The 24,632-nt window shown below is 37.1% G+C and overlaps 1 protein-coding gene across 3 annotated transcripts in view; it reads left to right on the forward strand.

Annotated features, from left to right (window-relative positions):
* Nucleotides 1-228: 228 nt before the first annotated feature.
* The window catches only part of SLC16A1 (solute carrier family 16 member 1), a 31,477-nt gene continuing 7,073 nt past the window's right edge, over nt 229-24,632 (forward strand). Inside the window, exons 1-3 of one of the 3 annotated variants that reach the window (XM_083361086.1) lie at nt 278-312; nt 12,238-12,309; nt 21,414-21,663. In XM_083361086.1, the coding sequence (XP_083217212.1) occupies nt 21,447-21,663 (217 nt within the window). In that variant the 5' untranslated portion in view covers nt 278-312; nt 12,238-12,309; nt 21,414-21,446. Of the gene's footprint in view, nt 313-12,237; nt 12,434-21,413; nt 21,664-24,632 lie in introns of those variants that run through there. The other 2 variants (XM_083361085.1, XM_083361087.1) reach the window with 2 other exon arrangements.

A 24,632-nucleotide genomic window follows, 5' to 3' on the forward strand; every position in this document is an offset into this window, starting at 1 on the left:
CCAACTCCTCTCGCTCCCCTAGCTACGTGCGGAAAGCGTCGTCCTCCTTGGCCTCTCGAGGAGCTTGCTTCCCGCGTCTCCTCCACGGTGCCTCTCCAATGGGAGCCGAACCCACTGCGGAAAGTGGGGGGGAATAGGAAAAGTGGCTGCTCCGTCAGTCTCCGGGCCCAAAGAAGCCCGCCCTTTCGCGGCTGAGCTCCGCCCTCTTCAGCCCGTTATAGTGCGTGAGGGGGCGGGAGCGCGTGCGAGTCGAGGGCTGGAGAGCGACTAGAGGGGAGAACCGCCGCGTGTCTGGGTCGCTGAGTGCAAGAGGTATGGCTTGGCTTGGCTTGGCTTGGCGGGTGGCGGGTGGCGGGGTGGGCTGGTCGGTTTGCATGGAGAGTCCCAGCTTCTCCTGAAGGATCCTATTCAGCTCCACGTGGCCGCAGAGGACCAGAAGGAACGGGAAGGAAGCCCCAAAGGCGGTGGGGATTTCTCCCATGTGGGACTTGGGATCCCCTCTTTGGCTCTTCGGAGGGTAGAACGAGGAAGGGAGATGGAGGAGGATGGGGAAATAAAATTGGGGAGGGGGGAGAGGGCCAATAGGGGAGGGGATGGCCGGTAAGGGCTGTGGGAGGCGGGTTTTGGCCCCTTAGCCACCGTTTAAACAAATCGCCCGTTTTCCCGGCGATTTACTAATAAGGTCAGCAGACGCGGAGGCCCGGGATGGGCGGCCATCGTGCCTCGAGGGCGGTTGGGATCATTCCTTTAATGCAGCGTTTCCCAACCTTAGGAACTTGAAGATGCGTGGACTTCAACTCCCAGAATTCCCCAGCCAGCTATGCTGGCTGGGGAATTCTGGGAGTTGAAGTCCACGCATCTTCAAGTTCCTAAGGTTGGGAAACGCTGCTTTAATGATCGTGAGATGCTTTTTCATGGCTGGGCTGAACCCGTATTTAGGATTGGGCCACTTCATCCCTGATGACTTCTAATCATGATAATGGTGGCCCTGGGGAAGATCGGGTTCCTCTTCTGCTTATAAATCCAGTTAAAGTAGGTTTTGGATTTACGGGGTGAACGAATGCTCGTTTCAAAAAAAGCTTCGGTTGGGTAGGGTTCGTCCGTGCACGAATCTTGTGGGTTTGCAAGCCGCACGCTCAGCGATTTCCTTGCTGCACGTGTGCCTCTCAGTACTTAAATAATTCATTTCCCGTATAAAAGTGCCAGACGATTTCTCATTTTTTAAAATACTGGAATTGTTTTGTGTTAGTATATTGTTCTGAAGTATTCTAGGCTCCCATTCTTCCAATTCATCCTTTAGAGGTTTTATGTGTAATTAAAGTGCTTGATGTTTCATAACTCAGAAATTTGCTAAGTGTGCTGCTTTCATCTTACTAGCATTAAGGTAATATGAGACAATAAATGGAAGTAATGTATCCATCAGGTTAATGAGCAGTGTGTGTGAAGCACCACTAAAGTCTAGCCGGTGTTTACATAGTGTGGAATGTAGAGGTATAATAGTACTTGCGATAAGGGGTGAATGAAATTCTTACTAGGTACTAGGTACTAGCACAATTCACAAAATTTGGTTCAAACAAACGTTGCTTTTTGAATTCATTGTGTCTAATCTTGGAAAACAAAATTTATGGGAGTAAATCTGTGTCTTTCTCTTGGGGAAAAAGGACACAAAATGGATGGGGGAAAGGAACTCTTACTGTTTTTACTTTCTTTTTTTAACAATGAGCTTTAAAGAGTGCTAATATACAAGATGCTGAAACGAACTTCAGTATAGAAACAATTATACTCTTATATATTCTTTAATCCCGAGTATGCTCTTTAGTTAAAACTCTGAATAAATAACGTTACATTCTAAGCTTCCTGGTGTTTTTTTTTTCAAATCAAGATTTTCAGTTACAGTCCTAACTATATTGCAACAATCTAATATTTGAATTCCCAGTATTGAAATAGATTTCCAAAATAGATATGTAGGTAATTTGCCTAATCTGGAGTCTGTGTAAGTCTCAGTTCTGTATAATGAAACAACTATGTCTGTCTGGGATTTCCATCTGAAATGTTTTAAGTAAGTTATTAAAGGATAATACATTTGCAAAAGTATGGGAATTTTCATTTTAGGTATTAGATTAGTTTTCCAATTCTATCATTCTTCCTTGTTCAACTCAGAAAAGGAAATTGTTTTTGTGAATAGTATGTGTATTGTTAATGCAGATGTGCACTTTTGTGTTATGATTAATGACTGTAGTTTTACAACCATTACTTGTTATGCATGACTAGGTTGTAGCTACAGTTGAGTTGAAGCTCTTCTATAAAAAAATAACTGATCAGTTACAAATAGAATTATTTATGAAGTGTCACTGGAAAAAAGTTGCTGGGATTACAGTTAATAAAATTGCTTTTTGTCAGTGTTAATTTGTGATACTCTTTAGAGTAATATTTAGCCATTATAGATTGTAATTATTCTAGGCAAGAGGTCTTGTATTTAGATCAGGCATGTCATGACTTTTTCCCATTGCTGCCAGTGGGATGGGCGTGAGGTATCCGGCTTGTGGGCCGGCAGTTTGACATGCCTGATTTAGATCTTCACTACTTATTTTAAAAATTATACAAATGTGATAGTGTATGTTGCATACACGCAATATGTTTACTTATAAGGTTTTTTTTCTTTTAGCAGGTCTTGACTAGATTTTTCTTCTATAGTAACCGAGGATTTAATTGGAGGAAAACTATCTACAGTAGCATGACAAAATGGAATACTGTAAAATAAATATCCTTATGTGGAGGCTTATATTTGGAAATAAGACAAAATAACTGCATATTATAAATCATCACAGATTTTAGCACTTAAATGTCATATACTCTTCTTTCTCCACATGTATTAGTGAATGCTTGCTGTGCATTTTCTATGATCAAAAACATATTAGAAAATATAAGGAGTAGCAATGCCATTTCTAGATCAGGAAGGAAATGAAATTTTCAAATATGAAAACACTGAAATATTAAAATTGCATAATACTTGAATCTGGCAATTTTTACAAATTTCAGGTATCTATACTATTAGGTTACACTATTTAGTATCATATATCTAATAATGACAATATTTTGGGGAAAAATGAAACTGGTAAAGAAAAAAGCAGATTTACTTTACTCAGCTTTTATAAGCTTTCATCTACTTCTTAGTACTGTTTATAACTTTGTGGCTTCTGCAAAAAAATGTTTTGGTTTTCATTGTAAGTCTCAATATTACTTCAGTTCAAGTCCAGTAATTTTTTGCCTGTTTTACATGTAAAGGCCCAGTTGCATAGCAATTTGTAGGCAGTTTTGATTAATATTAGAAAGCTAAGTAGTCTCCTGGCCCACTATGCTACTCCTTGGCTAGGAGACTGCCAGAAAATTCCAAGGCTGTAGTCTAAATTGGGAAGTAAAAAAAATTGGAAAAAACTGTCAAACCACTTATAAATTCTCAAGAAAACTAAATGGGTATCTATGCAATCATCAGACACTAAGTTTGCTTCAAAGAGGAGTAATGCAAATATATATTGGACTGCACTTTTACAGAGTATATGCAAATCAGGTGTAGCTTTTAGTAGTGAGGCCTGCTCTAAGTCATTCTAACTCAATATAGGATTGAATCTGAATTATATGTTACCTTGGATTTTTGAATCATCTTTTAAGGGTGTGTATACTTTCTTTTGTATGTGAAATACCCGCAGGTATTAAAACAAAAGACTATTTCTGGTTTATTTGCATTATTGTTGGTAATATCATAAAAAACTTTAATTCCCTGGCAATTATTTTGCAGTATTTGGCAAAGTTATTTGGAATTTGTGATAAAAAATGGTTGTTGACTTCAGTGTTCGTCATATAATTTTCCTGCTTTTGTTCCATATTGCCCTGGGAAAAAAAACAACACTGCATATTTTCTGTGTGTGCACACTTTACATCTCAGAGTCATAGTTTTAATTCTGTATTCTCCCCATCATAATGCTGCATTTCTGCAGTTATACTAATTCATTGAGTATAAATAGTTTAGTTGTAATAGCTGATAGCTGTGCATTAGTGGAAGCAAATGTTTCACTTTATGCAAAACATTGTTAGAAAATTTAAATAAAATGTCTATAGTGATCAGGCATAAGAGAGTAGTAACTAGAAATTAAGAATTAGGATCAGTTTTATAGGGGGATGTTCATTGTTCTTTAATAAGATGCCTCCCCTTCTGAAGAAAAAAAATCAAGAAGTGTACTCCCAAATACAATGTGTACAGAACTTAACATGTCGGAGATACATGAATATTTCATCATTTTCTTAACTAGTGTGAGTGCAAGGAGTGAAAAGAGCAAGAGGTTAATTCTCATGCTGCTTTTCTGGTAATTTTCCCCCCAAACATTGCAAATACATTTGGCAGTTAACATTTGGTGAATCAGTTCAAAAAAGCTACAGTACTTGGGTCTTTCATAATTAGCACTATTGTGGAAGAATACTATTAAGAATTATTTAGATCAGAGAGACAGTTCAGGAAATGTAAGGGGTATATTCTGAATAGTTCCTTTGCAATACTAATATACACTGGAAAGGATGAGGGGACAGTGAAGAACTCTACAAGTTCTTTTCCTATTCACTTCTATTGGAACTGCTGTTGTACACTACTCTTATTTCTGAGCCAACGTGCAGCAAAGATACACTGCTTAAACTTAAGTACTTAAGCACATTGAATTTTGTCTTCATAAATTAAAATCTGCACAGTTCTCTGGATGGGACCTGATAATTAGGCCCTGCATTCTAAAAATTCTTTATAATCCTGCTCAAGATTTCTGTGATGTATGCCTCTGTTCTATTTGCTTCCTGTTCCTCAATCTCATGTTTCATAACTAATTTGAGGGCTGTAAGGAATGTTTGTGAATAATTATTAGCACAAGACTAGATCACAGAATCATATTAAGTGAGCAAGTTTGCTGTTTTGTGAGTTATTTTGCAGTGTAGACTTGACAAATCATTGTTTCAGTATTCACTATTGAATACTGCTATTAAAAATCTTTTATATATTTGCCTGTTTTTCATTTCCATTCATATTTTATTTAAGTATACTCAAGTATACAATATTTAGGTTATACTCTGCAATGTAGTACAGGTAGTCCTCGACTTACAACAGTTAATGACCATTTGAAGTTACAGTTGCAAGAAAAAGTATGTGAACCCTTTGGGATTACATGGAGATTTGCATGAATTGGCCATAAAATGCGCTCTAAACGTCATGTAAGTCACAACAATAGAAAAACACAGTCTGCTTAAAATAATACTACACAAACATTAGCTGTTGTCATGTTTTAATTGAACATAAGATGGAAACATTCACAGTGCAGGGTGGAAAAAGTATGTGAACCCCTAGCGTAATGACTTCTCCAAGAGCTAATTGGAGCCAGGAGTGAGCCAACCTTGACTCCAATCAGTGTGATGATATTGGATGTGTTGCTAACAGCTGTCCTGCCCTTTAAAAACACACTTGTTTTGGGTTTACTGGTCTCAAGAAGCACTGTCTGATGTGAACCATGTCTCGCAGAAAAGAGCTCTCAGAAGACCTACGATCAAGAATTGTTGACTTGCATGAAGCTGGAAAGGGTTACAAAAGTATCTCCAAAAGCCTTGATGTTCATGTGTCCACGGTAAATGGAGAAAGTTTAGCACTGTTGCTACTCTCCCTAGGCGTGGTCGTCCTGTAAAAATGACTGCAAGAGCACAGTGCATCATGCTTAATGAGGTAAAGAAGAATCCTAGAGTGTCAGCTAAAGACCTACAGAAATCTCTGGCACATGCTAACATTTTTGTTGACATGTCTACAATAAGGAAAACATTAAACAAGAATTGAGTACATTTGAAGTTTGCAAAAGAGCACCTGGATGTTCCACAGCACTACTGGCAAAATATACTGTGGACAGATGAAACCAAAATTGAGTTGTTTGGGAAAAACACACAACACTGTGTGGAGAAAAAAAGGCAGAGCACACCAACATCAAAACCTCATCCCCACTGTAAAACATGGCAGAGGGAGCATCATGGTTTGGGGCTGCTTTGCTGCCTCAGGGCCTGGACGGATTGTTGTCATTGATGGGAAAATGAATTCCAGAGTTTATCAGGACATTTTGCAGGAAAACGTATGACCATCTGTCTGCCAACTAAAGCTTCGCAGAGGATGGGTGATGCAACAGGACAATGACCCAAAGCATACAAGTAATTCAACAAAACAATGGCTTCAACAGAACAGAATACGCCTTCTGGAGAGGCCCAGTCAGAGTCCTGACCTCAACCCGATTGAAATGCTGTGGCATGACCTTAAGAGAGCGATTCGCACCAGACATCCCAAGAATATTGCTACACTGAAACAGTTTTGTGAAGAGGAGTGGTCCAAAATTACTCCAATCGTTGTGCAGGTCTGATCTGCAACTACAGGAAACATTTGGTTGAGGTTATTGCTGCCAAAGGAGGGTCAACCAGTTATTAAGTCCAAAGGTTCACATACTTTTTCCACCCTGCACTGTGAATGTTTCCATCTTATGTTCAATTAAAACATGTCAACAGCTAATGTTTGTGTAGTGTTATTTTAAGCAGACTGTGTTTTTCTATTGTTGTGACTTACATGATGTTTAGAGCGCATTTTATGGCCAATTCATGCAAAACTCCACGTAATCCCAAAGGGTTCACATACTTTTTCTTGCAACTGTACAATGGCACTGAAAAAAGTGGCTTATGACCATTTTTTACCCTTACAACCATTGTAACATCCCTGTAGTCACATGATCAAAATTCAGCTGCTTGGCAACTGATTCATATTTATGACGGTTGCAATGCTCTGGGGTCATGGTGATCACCTTTTGTGACCTCCTGACAAGCAGTCAGTGGGGAAGCCAGATTCATTTAACAACCATGTCAATAACTTAACAACTGCAGTGATTCACTTAACAGCTGGGGCAAGAAAGGCTGTAAAATGGAGGCAAAATTCATTTAACAAATGTCTCATTTAGGAACAAATTATGGTCGCAATTGTGGTTGTAAGTTGAGGACTACCTGTAACTATTGTATTTAGTTGATGTCTACTAATGTTCTGAATTTGAGACCGTCATTTTGTGCATTTTACTTCTACAAAGGAGACTAAATTCCCCAATTGGAAAGCCTAATTTCAAAGTTTCTTAAAATCAAAATGAATGACCATTAATCCTGGAACTGGCCATAATGAATTGAACCAGTGTTCAGTTTGAACTATTGGAATTCAGACCTTATTGGATAGAGAAATCTCTTGATTAAACATACGTTGATATTCTACTATCTTATCATCTGTAAACCACGGGACATTTGTGTGGAAGGATGTGAATGCTGTATTTTGATTCTGCTACTTGAGAGATAAACACTGTCAGTTCTAATTAAAACCAAGTTATACAGTCATTATAGCAGATAAGTAGAATCAGTTTAAAAGCGCTGGATGATTCTACATTATTTTTACCATTACACAACTAAATAAATAATGGGTTTTGAGATTCATTACCATGTATTTTTCATACAAATATATAAGCTTTAGATAGACAAGATTTAGAATTTTGTTTTTAAAATAAAACTAAATTCACACAGAATTTTCTCCCCATGGAAGTATGTGCAGCTCCCATCCTGGCATTTTATAAGGTCAAAACAATCTTACTCTCTGAGATGTTTGTCTGAAATGATTAGTGCTTTTATTCTTGTTGTCGTAACCATTTTATTGGAAATTCTGTTACAATACCTTAAAAGGATTTTTTAAAGATATAATCTCTATTACTATTGTTACATGCTGTTATTTATTTAAATCAGTATTTGATTTGGAATTTATCCAAATCAGAAATGCACACTATCAGTTGCTGTATTGATTTATTTAATATGTATCTTACCTTTATTATTTTTACAATAAATCAAGGCAGCGAACATATTCAACACAACTTCCTTCTCCTATTTTCCCCACAACAACTCTTCTGAGATGAGTTAGGCTGAGAGAGAGTGAGAGAGATTGGCCATAGTCACCCAGCTGGCTTTCATGGCTAAGTGGAAACTAGAAGCCTCAACCACCAGACCAGACTGGCTTTCTTTATCCTATTTATCCTATTTCAGTTAACTTGCTTTTGATATAACTTCGAATGTTAATTTTGGTAGCATGAGAGAATTGATTTATGTGACTTCTTTATAATGTGGCCCAGATTAGTTTGTTTGCTGCTCTAAACATACTTCATGTTTACTCTTTATTTTATTAATAAGATACATTTAGATCCTGCCATTACTGTTAAAGCAGCTTTCCCCAAACTAGATGGCCTTCAGATGAATGGACCTGGACTCAAAATTTTCAGAAAGTGCAAGACTAATTGGATATTGGAAATTCTGAGAGTTGGCCATAGCTATGTAACTCCCACCTATATGCATCTTTGCTCAAATCATGGATTCTCAATTGCCAGTCCTAACCTCTGTGCTGTTTAGCATTTTTGGCAGTAATTTGGATTGAAGTTGTTGATGGTATGTTTACACATTTGTTGGTGACACTAAACTGGAAGAGATGGCTACTTAGAGAAGAGACATAAAACTTTTGAGGGAGACTTGAATAGTGTGTGTGAAATGAATAAAATAGAATTTAATATAAATGTAAAGATACATATTTACAGTATGTCTGGGTGGGGAAAAATGTAAGATGGAAATACATAGGATTAGAAAAAAAACATGGCAGTGATAAGCTATTTGTTTCATTTTTTAGAAAAGCATATTGGCATTCTTATTAAGAATTTTCTTCTGTTATTTACCTTTCAGGGTTTTTTTTAAATTGATCCAATTATCTGAAGTCTTGAATGCTTTTTTTTAGTATTTAGTAGAAAGCATGGTGACACCGTTGCATAAAGTGCACATGGACTGATAAAAGACATTGTAAAAGGCATTCATTGTAAATTAATTTTGGGTAGCAGAAGTTGGTAATTATTTTGTTAATAGAAAAATACCTGTTTTACAGTGGGAAGGTAAATTTGTTACTGAAAAATATTTGTAATTGTGGTTACTATTAGGTCTGATACTGCTAAGTTGATATATTGTAAACATTTAGTGTAATGTCATAATGCAGTTCCTACCATTATGCTGTCTATCCAATTTGGAACATTAAACTGACTCCACTGGATTTTATAGCTTGAGATAAAACAAAATGGGCCTATTTATATCCTTAAATCCTTCCTAAGAAAAAAAAAATAGATGTCTTCTAACATCAATTTTTGGTAACTCTTCCAGTGCTGAAATCCAATAAGGAAGGATTTAAGCTTACTGATTTACTCTATTATCACTCACTTATGCAATACTCTTCTCAGAGCATCTAGTAACAATGCATGACACAATAAAAATATACTTGTGTTGCATAGGAAATACCCAATCACTTAATTAAAAAGAACACACTGCTCACAAACCTTGTAGTATGACAACATATAATAAATAATTTTAGTATTTGTCACTTCCTGATAACAAATATGAAATGTAAAGAGGCCCTGACTTTGCAATAGAACTTGGGGAGGGGTGTAGGACAATAAACTATTGATTTTTCCCCTTTTTATTTAGTTTAGTTGTAACCTGGCTATAAACAAGATTGATATTCCAGCTACAATGTGTTCCCTCATTTTATCCAGAAATTGAGAAATTGCACACATCAGTTTGTAACATTTTGGGATTTTTCCTGATCACTAGATATACACCAATAGAAAAATAGAAAAAGGGTTAACATTTCTCCCGTCTCTTCGCTTTCTTCAGTCTTTTGCTCTGCCTTCTAGAAAAGAAAATCTCAGCAATGATTCAGTGTCCTCAGGGATGCTTTTTTGTATGAACCTAGCTAGCAATGGGCAGGTTACAACAAAGCAAGTTTACATGAGAAATCACCATTAACAGAAAGAAACGGAAGCTGTTGCAATGTGAGAGATTGTGAGGAGGCCAAGAAAGAAATGCAAGGAGCTCTTAGACATAAATAGTCAACCAACAGCAGAGCTAATATAATAAAAAGCAGTCTGAGTTTCAGAAATCCTGGAAGGAAGAGATTCACAATTTTCAAAGGGACTTCACCTTGAAGAGCTCTTAATAAAATAGATCTGGATATTCCTATTGAAATCTATATGATTCATGGAATCATAGGAGTATAAAGGAGCTTGAAGAATTTTTAGTCCAGCCACATCTGCACAAGGCAGGAGTCATCATATCTTGGACAAATGGTTGTGCAATCTTTTCTTGAAAACCTCTAGTGATTGAACACCTACAATTCTGGGAGGCAAAAACTATTGTTTAGTAGTTCTTACTGTAAGGAAATTTCTCATTTCCAGATTGGATCTCCCTCTGATGAGCTTCCACCCATTGCTTCTTGTCCTACCCTCAGGTACTATGGAGAATAAATTCATGCCTTCTTCCGGTCCTTTAGGTATTGGAAGAATGCTATCATGTCTCCCCCCCCCCCCCCCCCGGCCGCCTTCTCTTTGTTAAGCTAAACATACTTAGTTTCTTTAGCAATTCTGCATAGGATTTAGCTTCCAAGCCCTTTATCATTGCTTTTACACTCTTGAGGTTTTCATTATCACTTTTGTATTGTAGGGACCAGAACTGGAGGTAGAATTCCAAATGCAGCCTTGCCAGTGTGGTATAGAGTGGCATCACTTCTGTGAACTTGATGTGTCCCTGTCTTGATATAGTGTAGGACTGTATTGGCTTTTTTTTGGTAGCTGCATCATATTGCTGACTCATACTTAAAACAATTGTCCATCAGGACACTAGATCCCTTTCACAGGCACTGCTGTTGATCCAGGTGTGCCTATCCTGTACTTGTGAATCTGTTTTTCTTGCCTAAGTGCAGAACCTTACTTTTCTGGCTACTGAACTGCATCTTTCTTGATAGGACACATTGCTCAGGTCAAGTAAGATCCTTCCGAATCTTGTAACTTCCAAAATGTTACCAATTTCCTCTCAGCTTTGTGTCATCTGCAAATTTGAAGAGCATCCTTTCAATTTTTTCATCTAGATCATTTATGAAATTGTGGCCAAAGACCGGACTTTGAGATACTCCATTGCATGCTCTCTGTACATAGATATAGTTCCATTGAGGACCACGTGCTGACTGCAGTTGGACAGCCAACAGCAGATCCATATGGTAATAGTACTGTCTATCCCACATCTTACCAAGAAGTAGGCTATGGCCTTACTGAAATCTAAGTATACTATATCTACAGCATTTCCTCAGTATACTAATTTAGTCACTTCATTGAAGAAGGTAATAAGTTTTGTTTAGCATGATCTGTTCTTAATAAACCCATGCTGGCTTCTATTAATCATCTTGTTCATTTCTAGGTGCCCATTAGTCCTCTGCTTGATTACCTTTTCCAGGATTTTCCCAGATATTGATGTCAAGCTGATTGGTCTGTAGTTTTCTTGGTCCATTTTTCTATGATTTCAGTCATGAATTCCATCCCACAAAGTTTCAGTAGTAGTAACAATATCATACTGCCCTCAAGTTCTCTCTATTTGTTCCCCATATGTAAGCATTTAGTGTACAGGCATCTGAGCTCTTAATGTCTGATCTAATTTGTTACATTTCCTGTTTGGTATCTGAATGCCTTTTCCTTTTTACCACTTTCTTGTCTGATTTGCTTTTTTGAGGATTATGCTTTGGGTTGGTTCTAGACATTCTTACAGGATATGATCATAACATTGAAATCATGCATTAAGTACTACTTTCATTACAGAATGCTATAATGGTCCCTCCAATAATAGACAATTCTCACAAGGTCATCCAATAGCAGCATAGACAGTTTGAAAGGCACAGTGCCACTCAGGGATCATATGATCACAGAATCTAGTCTAATGGGGTAGGAAAATTATTTCCAAATCATGGTCCTGTTCCAAGTCAACTCTGCCTGACAGCCATCTGGAAATTATGACAGTGTGACTGGCCTGGAAAACACTAGAGTGTAGACTTGCAGGGCAGACAGTGTTGTAACAAATTCCTGTATAAATCATTAGGGCAGTTCAAAGTGCTTTCAGAGGGGGACCAAACACAGGAGGGAAAACAGCTATTCATATTGGTAAAAAGCATATAAGAAGTTCCTGACCACAACAGCAAACTGCTTAAGTCACTAGTATATACTCCAGTTACAGTGCTTCATACATTCAGTGATTTTCTTAAGAGTTTAACAATAGGCATCTGAAGTCCTTTTTCTAATTTCAAAACAGCTATAGCATTGAGGAGTGACCACATTTTCCAACACTATCCAAGGTGAAGAGCAAGATAAGCTCAACACACAGGTAATTCATATTGTGCATTCTGTGAAGATGAGAGACACCCATGGCATTTTTCAAGACATCCTGTTTCAGAATATCATGCTATCTTCACAGTTATTATAGCTATTTGACTGGCAACTTAATACAGGTAATCCTCAACGATTTACGATCACAATTGAGCCCAGAGTTTCTATTGTTGAGTGAGATAGTTGTTAAGTGAGTTTTGCCCCATTTTACAACCTTCCTTGGCACAATTTTTAAGTGAATCACTGTGGTTGTTAAGTGAATCTAGCTTCCCCAATTGTGAGTCTCACTTATTCAACATTATTGTAACTGAATGGTCACTGAACGAATGATCTAATGTAGCCTCAATTGTACAACCTGTATTGAGGCTGCGTTAGATAGGCAGATTAGAAAAAAATCAGATCTGCTACAGGAGTATTGTTAGTATCACACTCATTGTCAGTGATCACAGTTTTCCTGCATGGGATTTCATTGGCATAGGGCCCAAATAATTGCCTTCTTCAAATCCACTAAATAAATCCCCATTAGCAGTTTTATCTAGAGGGCATTCTTTTGCCTACCTTAATCTCATTTTGAAGGATTGGGGATTTTGTCAATCACAGGAGCTGGTACTCCCCAGTTTCTACACAGACACAACCTGCCCCAGAGAATGTATCTAGTTTAAGCTAAATGTGTATTGGTATATTAGAGGCAAAAGGGGATGAAAGTTATGTAGCCTAAAAATGAGGTCAGTAAAATATTGTTACAGGATGTTAAGATGTAGGAAGAATTGAAGAAATTAAACATCAGCTACGTTGAATTATTTGTATTTCAGAAGGAATGTCCTCCAAATTTAGGTGCTCTTTCTTTGGTTGTTTTTCTTGCAGACATTTCATTACTAATTGATAGAACAGTTCTGCAAAGAAAAAGCTAACATTATTACCACTCAAGATGGGCAGCATAATTGGGTTTTTTCTAACTTCCATATCTATTAATTGGCTAAAGTATATGCTATAAATACACAACCAATAGTAATATTGACGATAATGTTGAAGAACAAAATATGGAAAAGAAGGCACGGAACACAAATTGCTTCCAAATATAGGACAACAGATAACATGCAAATTGATATAGCTCAGAGCCCAGTATGACTGTTTATTTGGGGATTGATTTTATTTGTGCTAATTTTAATATTTTAATTCAACTTTCCTCAGCTGGGGTTCTATGAGAGGTTACTACAGCAGTTCTGTAGTAGTTGCTGTCATTAGGTAAATTCCATGTGATTACAGCTGCAGCATTGACTTTGCTTATTGGAAGCCAGCAGTGAAGGTTGTAAATGGCGTTCAAGTGATTGTGGAAGACTATGTATTGTAATTGCAAGCTGGTCACCAAGTTCCTGAATTGCAATCACATAACAATTCAGTCACTTGTCTGAAATGGTATAGGGCATGAGTGTTACACTCGATCAGGTCACATGATGTATCGTGACATTTTTTGCCTTTGCGGAGCTGGTGTGGGTGTGGCCGTGTGATGCATCTGGCCCGCGGGCCACTGTCAAAGTCCTTGCAGGCCTCGAACCTGTTTTGCACTTCACTTGGTCCCACACCTTCTCTTTACCCCGTGTCACTTACCTTTCTAAGAACTCTAGAGCTCAAGTTAGGGAAGCTTTGTTGCTGGGCCACATGTGAAATTCCGCAAACAGCCACCATTTTCCAAGTGGTCACAATTCAGTGACTTGGACAGTGACAGCCAATTCTGGGATTATGCTACCTGGCGCAATAATAGCATGGCTCACTTTGCTTTCTTAACGCGAGCACCCCAGCATTCCACAGTCTTAAGAAGTGTTGGGAGAGTCTGCCATAACTTCAAATGGTCACTAAATGACAAGTTGTATTGTTGAGGACTGGCTGTACTAAAAGACTTCAAAAGGAAACTAGAGAATTTACTGATGATACCTATTTATTATATTGCCTTTTGATTTACACTTACATTCTGGGAAAAAGTTCACTTAATTGTGCTCCAAGTTGAAGTGAAGCATTAACTTTGCATTTCCTATTGTTACCATTTATCGTAATGTCTCTTTCAAACACTTGGCTTAGTTAGTTTGCTCCTGGCACATCTGGAATCAGATTTTAAAAGTCTAAAAGGCTGAGTGAGGGAAGTATGGTTAAACCTTCAAGTGCAACATTCCAAGGTTTTGTTTAGCTTTTATCTTTTTGATTGGGAAAAGCTCAGGGAAGAACAGAGCTGGGACTCAAGTAAATTCTTGGCATTACTGGTGAAGAGTCATGGCATCAGTAGGAGAGATTTTATGGAATTATGCACTTGATATATAATCCAGTGCAGGAAAGAAGTACTGGGGAGTGAACTTTTCTCTGATTCTGTTTTAACCCTAAGTGTTAAACATATAGCAACAAAAAGTGAACAATTATACTTGCACAATTATTTTTGTTTAAACTTCTACCGGTAATTTTTGAAGCTGCCATTTAAAAGAAGTTAAAGAAGCACTATAACAAAGTGTTTTGGTGCAGTTGCTAGGATTAACTGTCCATAGTCACTGAGAGTCAGTTTTTCTCATGGTTTGTTACATTGTAGCCAAATTTTTAGACTGGATTTGGCATTTTTATCCTTCGGTTGTTATTATTAACATGTGTTCTTGTGATGCTGCAAGTTTCTGCATCTAACTTGAGGAACTTTAACAATTGCTAGATTCATCCATTGTTTAAAATAAGCCATAGTTTAACGCAATCCAAACATGCTAGACTATTTCACATTGTGCAAAGCCAAAATCAAAGAAACTGCATGCTTGTTTAGCATCAAAGTTACATTTATCCACTCATATTTTAAAGCTTCTTTATTTGAAAGTAGTCATTGTAATGTTAATGACAATTTATTCAGACTACAAAGAGAAACCAGGCTTAAACAGAAAGAAAATTATTCTAACTCTTTTTAGCCAAGATGAGAAAGGGTAAAATATGTAAGTGCCAAAATTTGCTATAGTTCCTTCACATTGATTTAAACTATGGTTTAACATGAGGAACAAATCTAACCAGGCTTTTCCTCAACACTGATTAGGAGCTGTGTCTGTGTTCAGTCTGCCACCAGGTTACATACAGTATTTCTCGTTACCTGAATAGAATTCATTCAGCCACATTCTTTTTCTGCCAATATCTTGTCTCTGGCAACTAATTTTCAGTCTAGTAAAGAATAGGATTTTTGCTGCATCATTTTGATTAATCAGTTAATTACTATAAATATATATGTATAATGTGTTTAATTCCTATACAGAGCTGACAGTTGTAAATTCAGCTGCCAAGCACGTCTGACACGTAGCAGCAGTGTTTTCCAGTCAGCTGGAAATTGCACAATTGACTTTGGAATAACTTTGTCTGTGTATCAGGCTGATTAACTGAATCTTTTCCTTTTATATTGGAAAAGAACAGGAAATATTTCAAAATTAAGGCATAAGATTGTGTGTGTGTGTGTGTGTGTGTGTGTATGATATATATATATATATATATATATATATATATATATATATATATATATATATATATGATATAAAATATATGCAGTATCATCTGATTTAAATTTCAGTTAATTAGTTCAGGAACTAATCTTGATTATAGCAGTTTGCATAGAACACATTTTCTTATATTCTAATTTATCTGCTGCTTAGAGTCAGAGTGCTGTATTGCTGTTAATTCCAGGACCGAAAAGTCAAATTACAGTTTTGGATACACATCACATCAGTGTGCTGCCTCTGGAATTGTTTTCTTTTGCTGAATTAGCAGAATTTGGTTGTGGCTGTCATTCATTTTAATATAGCAATAGCTGCAGAGTTTAGATAATGTATTAATACTAAATACTTCTTAAAAGGCATACGTATATGTGTACACACACACACACACGTATGTTCCATTGCTTTGCAAGTTACTTTGTTTCTATGGAATTTGAATATGATTTTAGGGTGGATATGCTGCATTTTATAAGTACCATGTTTCCCCAAAAATAAGCCCTACCCCCAAAATAAGTCCTAACCCGATTTTCACACCTGCACCAAATATAAGCCCTATCCCTAAAGTAAGCCCTACTTAAGAGCCTGTGCAGCCGCCCCCCACCCATTCTATCTGCTTGCTGCCAACATTTGGAGTGCCATGGCCACAAAGTGAGGTGGGTGGGCTGGAAGATGAAGCTTCTTCTCCTCCTTACTCGTTACCACAACGAAGCAGGAGGCTGAGCGATGCACTGGTGCTGTGGCCACTAACCGAGCCAGTGGAGGTGTGTGGAGGACGAAGCCCCAACAGTATCCTTGGCCATCCAGCCTGCAGAGCCCTGATCCTAGTGGAGTGAGGTGGTAGCAGCTGGAGCAGCCCCTTCCCTGTCACCCCTCACTTCCTTCGTTTCCCAGAGCATCCCTTCACTAATCTGCTTTCCAGCTCGTTCTCCACCACTGCAACAAAAGAAGCCTGTGGGACTACCAGTAAAAAAAAAAGGTTCAATCAGACGTTCTAGCTTAGCGAGATCTTTTTTTTTTCACAAGAAGTTGGAAGGTCGGATTGATCTTTTTCTTTTTAGTCCCACAAACTTCTTTGGTTGCTCTGCACACGGAGAACAGAGCTGGAAAGGAGGTTAGTGAAGGAATGTGGTTGCCCTGGGATGGAGGTTAGTGTTAGGGTTCATCCTCCACCCCACCCCCCCACTGCCTCACTTAGTGGCCGCGGCATCAGTGCATCGGTCAGCCTCCTGCTTCATTGGGGCAGCAAGTAAGAAGAAGAAATGGGCCGGTGATCCTGCATGGGGCTGCTGGAGCCGTCACCGCAAGTCCAAGTAGTTGTCAGCACTTTGATGGCCTGGCTGCGGGGCCCTCTGTCAGCCTTTGCGGGGCCCATGGGGCAGCTCCGCCCCCTGCCTTGTTTCATCCTCCACCCCCCACTGCTTTGCTTAGTGGCCACGGCACTGCTGCATCGCTTCGTCCTCCACCCCACTCACCCACCCCCGCCTCGCCTCCTGCTCCGTTGCGATTGCAAAAAATAAGACCTACCCTGAAAATAAGTCCTGGTGCTTATTTTGGTGACCAAAAATATATAAGACAAGGTCTTATTTTTGGGGAAACACAGTAACTGAATCTGTATTATATCTGTTTCTTCTGAAATCTGAAATAATCAAAGTGTTCCAGTTAATCTGTGTCTGACTTGGCAGAGCTTCCAAGATCCAATGGTTTTGTTACAGATCCAAAACAAAACAGTTTCCTCAATTTGTGTCCACTCATATTTGTCAATATTAGTGTGATTTGGTCTGTGTATGACAGCTATGTGTTAAGTGATGGTTTTAAGCAGGAAACATAAAATCAAATAGGATATCACTTAGCAGAACTAAGTTCTGAGAAAATATATTTATATATGGTAGCCTTCTGATGAGCCATAAAATTTTTGGGCAGTGATTCAGTATTACAGGTAAAACTCGAAAAATTAGAATATTGTGCAAAAGTTCATTTATTTCAGTAATGCAACTTAAAAGGGGAAACTAATATATGAGATAGACTCATTACATGCAAAGCAAGATAGTTCAAGCCGTGATTTGTCATAATTGTGATGATTATTGCGTACAGCTCATGAAAACCCCAAATCCACAATCTCAGAAAATTAGGTGCAATATTCTAGGCTCAAAGTGTCCCACTCTAATCAGCTAATTAAGCCATAACACCTGCAAAGGGTTCCTGAGCCTTTAAATGGTCTCTCAGTCTGGTTCAGTAGGAATCACAATCATGGGGAAGACTGCTGACCTGACAGTTGTGCAGAAAACCATCACTGACACCCTCCATAGGGAGGGAAAGCCTCAAAAGGTAATTGCAAAAGAAGTTGGATGTTCCCCAAGTGCTGTATCAAAGCACATTAATAGAAAGTTATGTGGAAGGGAAAAGTGTGGAAGAAAAAGGTGCACAAGCAGCAGGGATGATTCTGGACATGGGCTTCAAATGTCGTATTCCTCTTGTTAAGCCGCTCCTGAACAACAACGTCAGAAGCGTCTTACCTGGGCTAAAAAAAACCAGAGCTGTTCTGTTGCTCAGTGGTCCAAAGTCCTCTTTTCTGATGAGAGCAACTTTTGCATCTCATTTGGAAACCAAGGACCCAGAGTCTGGAGGAAGAATGGAGAGGCACACACTGCAAGATGCTTGAAGTCCAGTGTGAAGTTTCCACAGTCTGTGTTGATTTGGGGAGCCATGTCATCTGCTGGTGTTGGTTCACTGTGCTTCATTAAGTCCAGGGTCAACACAGCTGTCTACCAGGAGATTTTGGAGCACTTCATGCTTCCTTCCACAGACGAGCTTTATGGGGATGCTGACTTCATTTTCCAGCAGGACTTGGCACCTGCCCACACTGCCAAAAGCACCAAAACCTGGTTCAATGACCGTGGGATTACTGTGCTTGATTGGCCAGCAAACTTGCCTGACCTGAACCCCATAGAGAATCTATGGGGCATTGCCAAGAGAAAGATGAGAGACATGAGACCGAACAATGCAGAAGAGCTGAAGGCCGCTATTGAAGCATCCTGGTCTTCCATAACACCTCAGCAGTGCCACAGGCTGATAGCTTCCATGCCACGCCGCATTGAGGCAGTAATTGCTGCAAAAGGGGCCCAAACCAAGTACTGAGTACATATGCATGCTTATACTTTTCAGAGGTCCGATATTATTCTATGTACACTCCTTGTTTTATTGATTGCATGTAATATTCTAATTTTCTGAGATTGTGGATTTGGGGTTTTCATGAGCTGTACGCTATAATCATCACAATTATGACAAATCACGGCTTGAACTATCTTGCTTTGCATGTAATGAGTCTATCTCATATATTAGTTTCTCCTTTTAAGTTGCATTACTGAAATAAATGAACTTTTGCACGATATTCTAATTTTCCGAGTTTCACCTGTATTTCATCTTAAGCAAAATTGTGCATTTCCTTTTTGTGGTAATTTGTGGATTTGTTACTCCATTTCTCCCTGACAGATTTCGTACCTAAGTCCATTTTTTAAAATTAAATTTTGGGACAAAGATTTTCCTCTGCAAGATTGTTTGGTGACATAACATAAATCTCTCTCTAGTTGTCAGCTGATTCTGTGACATGAAATTATAATTATATATATTTTTTTGTTAATTCCTACCTAGAAGAAAAATTTGTGGTTATTATTATTTCATTTCCAAGATTTTTGCACTATGCTATTTATGTCTTTTCAGTACTTTTGGCTTTTTGTTTTTTACATGTCCAGCACGTATGATAGAATGTTCTGTTCTGTTTCATGACACTTGCAGCAGTTGTTGCTGTATGTTTTGCCTATGTTACCATTTTGTACCAACTTTCCTTTAATTTATAACTTGGTGTAAATTTTATAGATTTAATCCATACTTATTTCCATTATTGTATTGTAATTGTTTCTTTGACATTTTGTGTCCAATTTATCATACAAATTTATTTCTTTTGTCTCTGTATCATAGCTAAGTAAAAGGTTATATATACACCAGAAACTCTAATTGGCTGGGTTTTTTTTAAAGTGCTTTGATTGAAAAGTAAATCAATATTTGAAACACAAAGACCTGCAAAGTTTGCCAGTTTTCCTTTGATGGACTTTAATAAGGGAACTCGATTCAAGCTTCCCTTAAAGGCTTCCGATTGTTTTATTAATAGCCTCAAGAGTTAATCAGGTGGCAAAATTGTGGTCTATCTGAAACTAAACATATTGGTGATTCCTAAGAACTGCCTTTTAATTCAGTCCATGAATAGCACTTTGCCAGTTGAAAACTGCATGTATAATTTTTATTTTTATTTATTTTAATTCCATTTATATCCCGCCCTTCTCCGAAGACTCAGGGCGGCTTACAAGCTTAGCATAATGAGAGTATGGGACGCTTCTCTGCAGCCTTTGCCCAAGCAGACTGAAATAGTGAGGCAACACAGCAGCCAGAGACATGTGTTCTCCTTTGGGCTCCTCATTCTCTCAGATGATGTATACCTGCTTTTATTGCATTTTAGTATCACTTCTGTATGATATGAAAAAGTTGGGAAAGTGCACTTCAGTATTTTAAAAATGTAACCAAAAAGAAAGACAAATAAATATAGCGGGATGAGGAAATGATTATATAAAATTGGTAGATCAGTATTTTGTAACTGATTATGTTACAATTTTTATAGAGTACTCTTAACATATTCTTAGAGTTCAAAATGTGCCTACCAACTCTAAAAGTCAGTGGATACTTGAGCCAGGAATTAAGATATGGTTACACTTCAAAGAAGATAGATCACCTGACCCTAATTCTTTTAAGATTTAAAAATACCATGGTTACAGTATGGGAATTAGTCATGGTTAGAATTTGATTCTCTTTAAAAAATATTTTATATATAACAAAGAAGTTGGAGATCGTTATTTTAAATTGATTCATCCTTCAAGCTATGAGTACTTATTACTATATTGAAGTATGAATTATACAACAGTGCTAGTAGGGAGAAATCAATTAATCCTTTTAGTGCATGTCCAAATTGCCAGTTTTCCTGGAGGAGAATCTATTTTGTGAATGCATTCCAAGCTTATTATGGAAAGGATTATTTGATGTGCATTCCAGAGATAGTTGAAGAGATAGGGATGATTGAATTTGACGTAGCTTTGGTTCATAGATGCCTGAAAAAGAAGCATAAAAACAATTAAGGTTATAATACAAACTAATCTGAAATATAACAGGATTTTTTTTAAAAAAAGTTTGGCATTCAGACAGGTTATGTTTGGTAATCTTGGCATTTTAAAGATACATTTTCTGAACTTTGACTATGCTGCTGATGGAAACAGATCAGGTTTAAAGTATTTTTCCCCCACAAACTAGTTGAGATTAACTGAAATGCAATTTAGAATTGGGACAACACTAAATATACTTAACTGCCTAAACAGAGAAATGAAATTTATAAGCTCAGGAAGAGTTAGTCTTATTCTTATAATAACTTTATATCCCAATCTTGTCTATAACTTGGTGATTCATTATGTGGTCTTAACAGTATTAGAAGCAAAATTCAACAATGTTTCCCTAAGTGATTATTGACATATTTTCTGAAAGAAATACTGTCATGTTTTCTTTATAGATTTTAAATACCTGCTGAATTACTTCAGTCAAGATGCCGCCAGCAATTGGAGGTCCAGTAGGATACACGCCACCTGAAGGAGGATGGGGTTGGGCTGTGGTTGTTGGTGCCTTTATTTCTATTGGGTTTTCGTATGCATTCCCCAAATCCATTACAGTATTTTTTAAGGAGATCGAAATCATCTTTGACGCATCAAGCAGCAAAGTTTCTTGGATCTCTTCTATTATGTTGGCAGTTATGTACGCGGGGGGTAAGTGTGCAAACCACATGGATGGCATTTTTACTGTGTAATTTCAATAATAATCTCATGCTTTAATTGAAGAAAAAAGTTATTAATAGATCTGTAGGTAAATTTAAATATTCCTATAGTACCCAAAGAGGGGAAAAATAGGCCAGTCTATTTAGTTTGCAGAAATATAAATAATACCTTTCCAAGGAATTATTTGAATGGTTCTTAAATCTCTACTGCAAGCTTGTACAATTTGTTGAAGGGAAAGGGTCACATTAATAAATTATAAATCCTTGTGGGCCTCAAAAACTGTATATCAATCAGCTGTTCCTTGGCTAACGGAGCTAAAGAAGTGCTAAAACTAGGGATTGTGACTTTAAATTTGCTACTTTTTATAAAAAAAATCAGTGGACTCATACTACTGCTTAATGGGTTGCATGGTGGGCAAGCCTCTAAGGTGGCCTTTTTGACATTCTCGATATGTCAAAGTACTTAAGTACTTAAAGTTAAGTGCACAACTTGCTTCAATAATGAAGGAAAATAAATGTTCTGCTTTCCTAATTACAGGCAAACACATAGTAAATAAATAAGATTAAATAACAGCTTAAAAAGAATTTGGGTACTAGGAAATATGGTTTGTATTATGTTATGTGCTTATTTATACATTGCTTTTTTGTAACTATAGTGGAAGTATATGTTATCAACATATTTGCTATCATTTTTGCTAATAATGTGTTCTATAACTACTTCAGGTAATATATACTCTAAAATGTTTTCCTTATATTTTAATGTGAGAATCCATTAAAGTTATCTAAAATTAAATCTGTGTTTTTGGTAATGTTCAAGGTATGTTGAACTCAGGGCTAATGTTTTATTATTTTTTTAGTGAATTAAATTGAATCATTAATAAATTAATAATAAAGTTTTGTTCAGGAGCTAAAGGAAATTAAGGATGTATAAAACCTCTCTATACATTGATGCTGTATATATGGAAATTGTCTGTTTAAACCCACATTTATATATCTACTTTTATAAATTTTTGTCCTATTTATTTACAGGACCTGAGGCATTTTTTTTTTAAAAAAAAACTAAATAGACATAACTCTTCATGCTTTCAAAATAGGCCTGAATACTTTTGGCTTCATTGTTGCTGAAATATGGTGATCAGCCAGCTTTTACTGTGCATGTACAGCTCAGAAATAAGTAACTGTGCTGTATTGCATATGCAATTTTTCTTTGGAAGAGAACAGTCTTTGTCCTTATTCAACTATTGAGGCAATCAGCACATTTTCCTGCTTCATGGTGGCAGTGAGCATGTGAACTCTTAACAATCTTGTCATTGTCTGATTTTAATAGTTTAGAAAATTCATTCCATAAATAATCAGTTGCATAACACAGATAGAGTCAGTAATGTAAAAAATAAAGACCAACAATGTTCATTTTATTTTGGACTGAAAATCTGTTCAACTTTATTAATAAACTGGTTTGTTAAAAAGAAAATATAAAAGTATGTCTTGATTATTGATTCAGTACTGATATATTATTGCTAGTGCTGGTCAAAATAATAAGGATTCCTAACTTTTGAGCAGTTCTTGGGTACTTTTGATTGCCATTGGTGGAGCTGCCCTTGTCAAATGTCATGCACACAAAAATAAAGTGGCCAAAAATCCAGGTTAAAAGGACATAAGTCAGTATTTAGGACATATGTTTCTAGTTGCATTTAAACAAGCTCTACAATTTGTAGAATATTTTTCTCAGTTGGCCTTTAATTACTTTATTTTAGATTTAAACTCTTTAATGAAATATTTTAAATGTTGAATATAAATTAATCAGCCCCAAGCAGGACTATACACTTTGTACATAAAAGAGTTAAGGTAAGAATTCATTTAAGCTTTTATTATACAGTAGCTTTTATCTATCTTTGAACTGAATAATAAGTAATACTAAAACAATGCTGGCTACAACCTGTTAAGCCCATCGTGGCACAGGGTAAGATTATTTGTGCAAACACCCGTCTGATTATTTGTGCTTGTCTCAGAATATTTAGCATGCTCCCTCTATTAATAGTGCCATTTTATGGAAGCCAGGAGCTGGGCCTTCTTTGTTGCAATGCCTTCTCCACAGAACACCACAGTCTCTTGAGATTTATATGGCCCTAGTCCTGAGGCCTTTTGCAATATCTTGGAAATTTGGCTGAAGGATTGAGCCAGGAGTTAGTTTGGCCATTTTGTAATAAGCTAGAAAATGATTATGGTCTCATGTATTATTTTTATTTTTGTGTTTTAGGTCAATGTTGGTAGTCAGTGTTACAATTTTTGAGTTAGATGGCTGTATACATTAATAAACAAATACTGCTGTTATTAAACACTTTAGAAACCATATCTGATCACAGCTATATACTAAAACAATCTAGTTGTTAAACAGCCAGAAATTACCCATTATTGCTGGTGATACAAATTAAAAATAACATCTGTTTGGTTGGAGGTTGTATCTGTGTCTTGTTCTAAATTACAAACATCTGCCTTCCATATGTGATGTCCTAGTAAACAAATACAATATATCTCTCGAAACTGAATTGTGTTCTATTTCTCATGTATTGGTCAATCATTTAAAAAACTAGTAGCAACAAAGCAAATAAGATAAACACGCATTATACTGCAAATGAGGCAGCCCCCTTCCAGTTGTGCTGCACTCCCGTGACTATTGGTTTTCCATGCTGGACTACATAGTCCAGCTAACCAAGGCCCACCAAGGCTTCCCAGTGCTAATAAGATATGTGTGCTAAATTTAGTTATACAAATTATGCCAAAGCAGAAACATAATTTGTAAACAGAAACAATCGTATACTTTTATAGATATTTAATTTTAACTGTTAACATACCAGGAGGAATTTCGAAGGTTAAAATGATCAAAACCTTTGAGTGTATTTTTGTCTTGCACATCCATGTTTCCCTACCTGGCCTTTTGGGATTGCTATATAAGCACAGTAG

This window comes from Vipera ursinii, assembly GCF_947247035.1.
Source record: "Vipera ursinii genome assembly, chromosome: 3".
NCBI classification, from domain to species: Eukaryota; Metazoa; Chordata; class Lepidosauria; order Squamata; family Viperidae; genus Vipera; species Vipera ursinii.